At 38.5% G+C, this 10,399-nt stretch overlaps 1 protein-coding gene across 1 annotated transcript; it reads left to right on the top strand.

Annotated features, from left to right (window-relative positions):
* The first annotated feature begins 8,897 nt into the window (after positions 1 to 8,897).
* On the top strand, positions 8,898 to 10,399 carry rho (rhodopsin). Its single transcript, XM_026153616.2, has one exon. It carries the CDS (start codon positions 8,990 to 8,992, stop codon positions 10,052 to 10,054), a length of 1,065 nt encoding a protein of 354 aa, XP_026009401.1. The 5' UTR covers positions 8,898 to 8,989; the 3' UTR covers positions 10,055 to 10,399.

A 10,399-nucleotide genomic window follows, 5' to 3' on the forward strand; every position in this document is an offset into this window, starting at 1 on the left:
TGATTTGATTTCCTCCGTGGCTCCAGTGAATGAAGCTGCAACAACACCTCTGACCTCATCCTCTCGATGTTTTATTGAGCCTGGATGCTCTTCCTGACAAATAACAGTCTTTGTTGTCAAGAGGGAGGGTCTGAGAGGTTCATCTGAGAAACATTAGTGCCACACAATAATAGCAGTGATGGTATAAAAGACACCGATTGAACACAGACATGTGTCAGCTGTAATACACTAGGATTCTGGGAATAGCATATTAAAAAGAGGCAGCCCTCAGATACTGCCAGCCTGGTATGCTGCTACTAATTCAGCAACAAGATGCAAATGTGGCTTCAGTTGATTCCTGTAGAATCAATAATAATGCAGTGCATGAACAATTTATGTCGTGCAGTATACTGAAGGCAAACAGCTCCCACTGCTGGTAAAGATGCTGGAGGCTTGTGCTGCGACAGAGACTCGGCTGCTTTTTGTAACGCTTTGAGCTTCAGAGTCTGTTTTCCAGTGGGGTTGGAAATGTGCCACGATGGGTGGTTTACTGACCAAGATGCCGTCACTAAACCACTCATTGCCTAGAAGCAAAAGATGCTCAGACTTCTGGTACGCAAAGTAATCAGCCATGATTTTGACAAATAATTACCTCTTTAGGTTGTTTATCTGCTCTCTTTTCTCCTGCAGAAGATAAATAACATTATTTTATCCCGGCAGAGCGCTCATACATCACTGGTTGCAAATGGTCTTATAACGAATTTGTGGAGCAACCTTGAAAAAATGATCTTATGCAACAACCCTTTGTTTATTTCACTGTTCTGTGTATCGTTTACCACATAGATCTCCATGCCAAAAGAAAATGTAAAAATTAAACACTGATCAGGCAGCAGTCTTGGCAGCATTTACTGATTTTCTGTTTTATAAAATGTGTTTATGGTCAAAACTGTTACTCGAATAAAGGAGAAATATTATGTTTTATGCATGTTTTGTTTGTTTTCTGGTGATTTATAGATCTAAAGCAGAATTGCACACGAGAAAACAAAAGTCACTCCTCATTTTGTATCATTTGCTAGGGAAAAATAGACTTATATGGAAAGACAGTACAATTCTAACAAGCTTGACAGCCTGTGATTTTGTGTCCAGTTCTCGTGTAATTTGGCATACCTCAAACCCACTGAGACCATTTCTCATGAGATCTTCGTGAAGGGCCGTCTGCTTCTCTCGGGTGCTGCGTCAGGTCTCTGCTGGATGTTTTTAAAATATCTTAAGGGCATGATTTTCAGACACAGTTCATCTGCTGTAAGTAGTTTTACGTCTTTTGTCCTCCATAGATTACTCAAATCTTTAAGGGATGCACTGCACACAGTGCTTTAAATATTCCAAGTTTTTTTCTAATGGATATTTGGGAATAAAATTGTTGGTTAAATTGTTGAATTCAGCTGAAGAAATGGGAATAAATGATGCATTTTTGTGACAGGACCTTTCCCATTTTTATTTAAAGAAAATACTTAATAATACTTTTTAACTGATTCTTGCAGCTCTGCAAGAGATTAATTAGTATTTAAGATGTTTCATCATTACTAAGTCACTAACTCAAAATGAATCTTGACATGCTTGACACCAGCTGATGTTATTTTTGCCGTTACGGGCCTGATGATGTGTAACCCTGTAGTGTGAATGTTTGTGGGAGCTGGAGGTGTGGAATGTGCCATGTCCTGGTCACAGTGTTCCCTCCTCTCTACCGGTCACTCAGCAAGAGAGTTCCTGTGGGCAGAGTGAGAGAGCATCACACTCAGCCCACACATTTGTCCTCCAAAAACCACAGTCATCTTCATAGGCAAAAAAGAAGCGAAACAAATAAGGCTGTGATGCTTTGGGGCATATAGTCAAAGATTTGTAAAAAGTATGTCAGATAAATGCTACTATCAGATGAGACTATAAATGACACTTGAGGGTGGCTCAACACGTCTAAATGCTTCCTTTCTTGAGTTTTAGCCAAGCTTTTTCTCAAAGAAAAAATACATGAGAAATTCATAAATGGACATGTGCAAGAGAACGAACTGGCTTTGTAAGAAATTATTTAGTAAATACTTGCTTACTAAGTAGTTGCGATGATTTTATTTTTCAATGTTGACCTTGACTTCATCCAAGCCATTTCCACTTTACAAATAAGCACAACCCAAGGCAGTAACAGTGCATGCTTCTGTTTCTGGAAGTCATACACTATTTATAAGGAGGCTGATCTTGTGTATTATTCATTAGAGAGGCCCTTGTCTAAGACGTCTGCTGCATAAATTCAAGTTGGATGCTTTTGAATTACCCAATGCTGTCTAGTTGCCCCCTGTCAGTTTAGCAGTTCAGTGAACAAATTGTCCTTTGCCCCTTTTTTTTTGTACCTATCAATGTACCCTACAATAACACAACAAATAATGCCAAAAATAACCAAACATTTTAAATTTGGGCCTTTTGCTAATGATTTTCAAGCCAGTTCTTCTTACTTACCTTCGGCATTTTCCCTGTTTCCTTTCTGTAAGAAGCTAGCTGAAAACTTTGGACTACAAAATATGGCTTCTTGACAGGCTGGATAAGAGCCAGAGATTAATAACTAGAGTTGGCAAAAGTACAGACATTCTGTTCTTAAGTAGAAGTACAGGTACTACTGTTAAAAACTACTCCAGTAAAAAGTTCGACTTCAACAACTTCAAAAAGTACCAGCTCTGAAATGCATTCAAAGTAAGAAAGTTAAAGTAGCTCTTTGGAGGACGTTTCTATTTTTGCGCAAAGCTAACTGAACCTTGTGCAATTTTAACACAATGATAAAATAAGATTAGTAGATGGAAATGCAAACTTTAGTTTAACTTTTTTATACTAATTATATACGGCTTGAATCTAAAGATTCTGAAAAAAGCTCTATTTTCTGTTGCCTACATTGTGGAGGGTGACTTTTCCTGTAACCAGATGTTTCATAAGTTGTCCTGTCTGATTTTCGTCCTCTACACTGACAGTGCACTGTTTATGCTGTCTTTTTTTTTAAACGGTATAAAGTTGGTATGAAGGTGGAATTCAGTCAATGAATCTAAGCATATGAATCTGTGCTACACTTGATGTAACCTAACTCTGAGCATTAAACCACACATGAAACCTCCACTAAACTACAGAGTATTTTCATGTAACCTTCAAATAGCAGTTAGTCTACTGCAGTTTGTTTTACAGCATATTTCACAATATGAAAAAACATAGTGTTACATGTACAGGCCCACTATCTAATTTAAAAACACAAGGACTTGCATGTAAACTTTAAATTCCCAGTTTATGAAATCCCACTGAGCATCATAACATTTAAATCTAACCTCTCTTCTCCCTCTCCTCTCCTGTCTTTCTTATTTTTCTCCATCTCTGAATGAAGCTAGCTCTCTTTCTTTTCCTCCCTGTGAAATACAGCATCTGGACCTTTAGCTAGCAACAAACTGTAGGCACAAACAGTTTGTGTGTTTGCTGATGTTTGCTAAGCTGATTGAAACATTGCATTTGAAATTACCTGACACTTAAAAAGCGTTACTCCTTTTGCGCTCGCTCTTTTTTTGTAGTGCTAGCTAGATGCTGAAGAACCACAACCGCAACTTATGGACACCTGCAGGAAAAACCCCCAAAACAAAACAACCCTGTCACACTTTTAACCCCTACATTTTGGCACATGTCATCTCTTTTTCTGTGACATTCTCTGGTGATTAATAAACTTTCCTTTCATGTGTTACTGTTTAGGTTTAAATTGGTTTGATATTTAGAGGCCCGCAGTGACGAAATAATAACTCTTCCCAAATGGGTTAAACAGAAAGTAAAAGGCTGTTTTTAAAATGTAAGGAGTAGAAAGTACAGATATTTGTTTAAAAATATAGGGAGTAAGTAAAAAGAAGTCAGAAACAAAACTACTCAAGTAAAGCCCAACTACGGGAGGGCTCAGGGTGATCCAGCTCTAACTATAAGCTTTATCAAAAATGTCATCCCCTGCTTGTCATTCAAAATAAAAACAGGTTTAAGGCTTCACTTTTCAGACCTGGCATCTGTGTCTGTCATTCATGCTGTCTGTGGTGTTGACCTGAAATACAAAATCCCCGTTGGTTTCCTGTTTAATCCATACCAAAGCCATTGCAGTTCAAGATGAAATATGAATAACTTTGAACCTCTACATTGTAACCCTTCCTGCAAATGTCCTCTATCAAAGTATTCTGTGGGCAATATTACAGCAGTCCAGTAAGTAAATACTCATTATACTCATAATGGTTCTTTTGAAAAAAATATCTCTGATGGGAATAATAAAAATAAATATAAGTTATAGAAAAATAATAATATATTTTCATGTATAATTTGAGTGTGAATAGTAACTAAGGTCTTTAGCTTCCAGATACACCAGGCAAACAAAGAAAGATATACATGTACTAGAAAGTGAAAGTTTCCTACTGAGTAAAAGTAATATTATAAGTACATTAACTGAATGGTTAAAGGCAAATTCAAACAAGAGTCAAACTTGGGGAAAAGAATTGTTGTTGGAAGGTTGAACCAGAGGGTTTTGGTTGTTTATCTGGTTCCCCACTGGCCACTAAGAAGTTAGCAGCCGTTCTTTCTGTTGTCCAGAGAGTTAGTCATTACATTATTACATAAAATGTCTGCATGGATATATGTATAAATACACCATAAGGCATGTCAAACAGGAAGCCTGATTTTGGTGACCATACATTTGTGTGCAATTGCATTTTCTTTGACTTCCTGAGGAGGGCAGCAAAACACCTGCATAGTTTAAAACAAGAGACCAGCTCTGCAGCTCTGTCTTGGTCTCCTGCAGGATCTGTGAGCCTTGTCGATAAACTCTAGCTTCTTAGCTCTTCAAACACGAATTCTGTGAAATGTTGGGGAAAAGGTCATGACATTTCTCATGTGTGGCACACAGTACAAAGTGTTACCATGAGTTGAGAGAAAATAGAAGCATTACTTCCTCAGGGGGGGACGATTTGAATACTTTTATTTAACAGAAAGTTGGGAGATTTTGAAGCTTTTTCTTTTAAATCTGATTTGAGTAGTGAAAAAATGTAAATGTATACATTGCTTTTGAATTGCTGCTTTTGGTTGCTCCCTTGTTCACAAGGGATCACCAGTAGGTAGTTCCACTTCCTGATGCCAAAGTCCAAAGTGATTCCCACCTCCTCCAGAGATCAAGTCAGGGGTCTTTTGATTATTAGGCACTAATAGGCCACTATATAACATTTTACAATAACTACTTTAAGTTACTACTGGAAATACTCCATGTGATTTAGGTGATGGAGCTGTCCCTGTAGAGTGTGTAGACACAGGATACTCACTAGCTCAGTTTAGCTGTTTATACAACAATATGTGATTTTTTTTTTTTTTAGTGTTGCAACTACACTTTTTTACGCAATCATATTTAGATCACGAATATTCATGCCTCAAGTTTGTTTCATTGAGTCATTTCCTGTGGTATTCTCACATTGGCACTGATTGTGCCATCAAAGAGGTGGCAGGTTAAAGATTATTTAAAGTCCGGTACAAATGTGTCATGCATTTCATTCACACAGAACAGTGGGTAATGTGAAAAATTAGGGGCTACAGTGCATGGCAATGGCTTGTGTGGCTTGTTATTGAACAAACAATTCTGGGTCTTTGACCCAGTTTTGAGTTTGTTATGGTTTTGCAGTTTATTTTATCAGTTTATTCTGTGATTGGTACCGTTTAGTTTTGGGTCCAGCTTTCTAGAAAACGTGCTCTGATTTTTATCTAAGTCACAAGTGCTGAAAACATAATGCGCCCCAATGCTAATGAAACGCAATCACTTACAATCAATCATTACCACCGTTATGGAACAAGGATTCACGGTACTGGGGAAAAGAGAGTGGATCCATTGGGTTGATCAGCTGGCCAAACTCATTTGGTATCATTGCCTTAAAAAATGTCTTCATATTAAACCTTCTCAACGTTTTGGAGATTCTATTTAATATTATTCCTCATAAACCTGCTTTGTTTAAGCCCACTGCACAGCTCTCATACTGTTACTGGTCATGAACACCATGCTTCCATCCTTTAAAACTGAATTATTGAGCTTAGGAGGTAATTTCCCATGACTAACTCACACTATGGATGTTTGGATGATGTGTTTTATATGGGACAGAACAACACCGTGTTTGTGGTGTAAGATGGATTTGTTTTAAGACACATGCATCATTCAGTAGAAATACTATCAGTTTTCATTTGATCTTGCTTGCCTTGTACGATGATAAATTTCAGCTCATGTTTGTGAACCTCAAACCTGCAAAAATATTTTTGCTTAAACATATATTATACTTGAGTCACTGAATACAGTTTCCACTGTGTCTTTTTGTCATCATCGAATGAAGAATCCACTTTTGTATCCACATAATAATTTCAGTTATCATCCACCAGAGAGCATAGTTTGCTAAGGAAGCAAAAATTCTGCTGACCATCCTTCAAGATTTGAAGATTCAGTTTCTATTTTTTTTTTTTACATTTTCCCTCAAACCATACTAGAATAAATATACTAGACTTGTTTTGAATCTTTGCTTAATTGGATAGATGTCCTTGTTATTTGTGTGTGTGTGTGTGTTTTGGAAAGATTACACATTTAACTGACTATTATCCACAGTCCTGCCACCCTAAACAGGATAGTAGAGTCTAGAAATAAGTATTTTATTCCAAAGACCAGCTCAGTATGAGAAGATCTGCAATCTTAATAGGCAAGCTCACAAATTTATATTATATAACACATATTTTCTGTTCTTGAATTTTTTTTGTTGAACAAAATAATTTCGTGTTTCTGTGGTAAACGTAATGAAATCACGTACGATCTGCATGAAATTCAACGCAGCTTAGATTCATTGGTGATTCTAAATTACCTAGAAGTGTGAATGTGAGTGCAAATGGTCGACTGTCTCTCTGTGTTAGCCCTGCCATAGACTGGCGACCTGTCCAGGGTGTATGCTGCTTCTCTCACTATGACAGCTGGGATAGGCTCCAATTGAAATACAGTACCAGAATCGCATAAAGCTAAAATAAAGCAATTTAATCACATGGAAATCCTTTTCTTCTTTTTTTAAATTTCCATTCAAGTAGTTTTTTGAGTGTAGTTGTATCTCCCAGGTCCTGTGTCAAGTCTTTGCTGGAGTTCTTCCTTTTTTTAAGGGCATGCTGCTGTAGCTAGTTTTTTAAGCCTGTGTTTTTTCCTCCTCTTGCCCAGTTTCCTGTTTTGTTTTGTTTTTAGGATGCGCTGCATACCATGTCAAGACATCAAGTTTTGGATTAAGAGTAACTAATAGTTCTTTGGGAATCACTTCACAGTGCAAAAATACAATTTTATGCCTCTCTTGTTACCTTTTATGTAGATTGAGACATTGGAAATGGGACATATTCTTGTTCGAGCCTACTTATTTATTGTTTGAATGAATCCTCAGTGTTTTAGAAATAAGCAAACAAAATTAAAAAAGAAAAGATTCCTCTGAAAATGGTCAAATACAAGAATAAACAGAAAATGAGTGTGAAAGCAGCCAATGTCCAAAGAAAAACTTTGAAAGAGCTGCAGAAAGCCTTGAGAACTATTGCCCTGAAGAACTGCTCAACACTTTTGCCCAGTGATTAATTATATATGGATTATCTATGGGTTCATACATGTTAACTCTAGTTGTAACCAAGTGGATTTTTTTTACACAAAGCACTTTGTCTTTGCCTCATGTGCAAATTATTATTTATATCTTCTGACCAAGACAGCAGATGAAGAAAAAGGCTTTTTAATTTTCTCATAACGTATCCTTATCTCATATATTACTGTTTTCTAAGTTGTGCTTTTCTGTACTATACTGAATGTAGAGCAGAGGCAGTAATGTTGCTGAGTGGTGGACCATCTTAGCTGTTGGTAAAGAGCTCAGCACTTTCCTAATGGGTGTTGTATTAAAGAGATTTGGGGCTTATGGATGTGTTCCTCTCACAAGCCTGTAATGGATTTAATGTTGCGAGGGTCACTCTCACTCAGTAGGATACTGTGGGACTCAGATGTGATACTTTATTTTTCTTTCCTGGTCTTTTTTTTTGTTTGCTTTGATTTTGGGTAGCACATGAAAATGAAACTGTATGAACTTTGAAGTTACTATTACTACTTTAGTGTAAGTTTTGGCATCATAGTAATGCTCTATTATTTTCTCTCTCCAGTGTTTAGCAGTTGTTGCAGGAAACTATGTTGGAAAAAGAAAAAACTATGAAATAAAACGAAATCAGCATCCAGTATTTAATAAAGAGTCTAAAATTAAGCATTCTGCAATGCCTATATTTGTCAATATTATTCAGGAATTTACTAGATGATGGAATTGAATTTGTAAATGGATGTGATTAATATAGAGAGATGCTATCCATTAGCAGCCCTATGCAAATTAATATTGAATGAAAGTTTAATATTTTGGCTAAACGTAAGCACTTTAAATTAACACAGTTAAAATAGATTTCTCCTAAAACTCACAGGAAAAGATGTCCATATTAGTGAAAATCCCCTAAAACTTCCAATTTAGAGCTTTATAACTTTGAGCCATGTGGAGGAGACTTGCAGAGATATTAAGAGACATCTGAACTGAACAGTTTCCCTCAGTTGTAGGTTTAAAGCTGACTGTGCACTAAAAGCTTATTTTCTCGCTAGACACGATGTTGTTAACATGCTTCAAAACATACAGTCACTGGATAGCGCCGTGTTAGACGTGAGCAGGTGTAACCTTAATATCTTGATGAGTGGTCATTAATGTTTGCAGTGGTGGCTGGATTAGTTATTAACTGTGGCCTAAATCAGTTTGTGCTGACAGATTGGGAAAGTGATAATCCAAGGTGTGCCTTTAAAAGCCAGACTGTAGCTACCTGGTTCCATTTGTAGCATTTGTACCATCACTCTCCCAAACAGCCAGAAGAAACACCTCTGAAGGGCTGATCGCAACCACAAGCCGCAACCATGAATGGCACAGAGGGACCCTTTTTCTATGTCCCTATGGTAAACACCACTGGTATTGTCCGGAGTCCTTATGAATACCCTCAGCACTACCTTGTCAGCCCAGCAGCTTATGCTGCTCTGGGTGCCTACATGTTCTTTCTCATCCTTGTTGGATTTCCCATCAACTTCCTTACTCTCTATGTCACCATTGAACACAAGAAGCTGCGAACCCCACTAAACTACATCCTTCTGAACCTTGCGGTGGCTGACCTCTTCATGGTGTTTGGAGGATTCACCACAACGGTTTACACCTCTATGCATGGCTACTTCGTCCTAGGTCGCCTTGGCTGCAATCTGGAAGGATTCTTTGCTACCCTCGGTGGTGAGATTGGTCTCTGGTCACTGGTTGTCCTTGCTGTTGAAAGGTGGTTAGTCGTCTGCAAGCCTATTAGCAACTTCCGCTTTGGGGAGAACCACGCTATTATGGGCTTGGCCTTCACCTGGCTAGCGGCCCTTGCTTGCGCTGCACCCCCTCTTGTCGGCTGGTCTCGTTACATCCCTGAGGGCATGCAGTGCTCATGTGGAGTCGACTACTACACACGTGCAGAAGGCTTCAACAACGAGTCGTTTGTTATCTACATGTTTATCTGCCACTTCACGATTCCACTGACTGTTGTGTTTTTCTGCTACGGCCGCCTGCTCTGTGCTGTCAAGGAGGCTGCTGCTGCCCAGCAGGAGTCTGAAACCACCCAGAGGGCTGAAAGGGAAGTCACCCGCATGGTTATTATGATGGTTATTTCCTTCCTGGTATGTTGGCTGCCCTATGCCGGAGTGGCCTGGTATATCTTCACACATCAGGGATCTGAATTTGGACCAGTCTTCATGACCCTCCCAGCCTTCTTTGCCAAGAGCTCTTCCATCTACAACCCTATCATTTACATCTGCATGAACAAGCAGTTCCGCCACTGCATGATCACCACCTTGTGCTGCGGGAAAAATCCCTTTGAAGAAGAGGAGGGAGCATCTTCTACTGCCTCCAAGACCGAGGCTTCCTCTGTGTCCTCCAGCTCTGTGTCTCCTGCATAAAAGGGGCGTCAAGCAACGGCTCCGTGATCCGCCATCCAAGACGAAGACTTCTGCTCCCCCAGGGAAACTACTGAAGGCTAATGTCTACAGAAATAATTTCCTTTTTGTATTTTTACAAACGAATTGATTCAACCTAAAGACAGTTGCAGTAAAGGTCAGCCCATTACAGAGTTGTTCCTGTATGTACAGAATATCCAACTTAACAATCGGTGAGATTTTTTTTTCCTGAGAGGAAAAGGAAAAATGCTAATCTTTCACAGTTGGATCCTAAATGATACTGGCTTATTTTTGAATGTAGAGGCATGTAATCAAGGCAACGTAAAATAAAACGCACTTTGCAAATGA

This window comes from Astatotilapia calliptera, chromosome 20, assembly GCF_964374335.1.
Source record: "Astatotilapia calliptera chromosome 20, fAstCal68.1, whole genome shotgun sequence".
In the NCBI taxonomy this organism is placed as follows: Eukaryota; Metazoa; Chordata; class Actinopteri; order Cichliformes; family Cichlidae; genus Astatotilapia; species Astatotilapia calliptera.

Bases quoted from the DNA above. Each gene is read 5' to 3' on its own strand.
- rho (XM_026153616.2), top strand. From the start codon at position 8,990: ATGAATGGCACAGAGGGACCCTTTTTCTATGTCCCTATGGTAAACACC.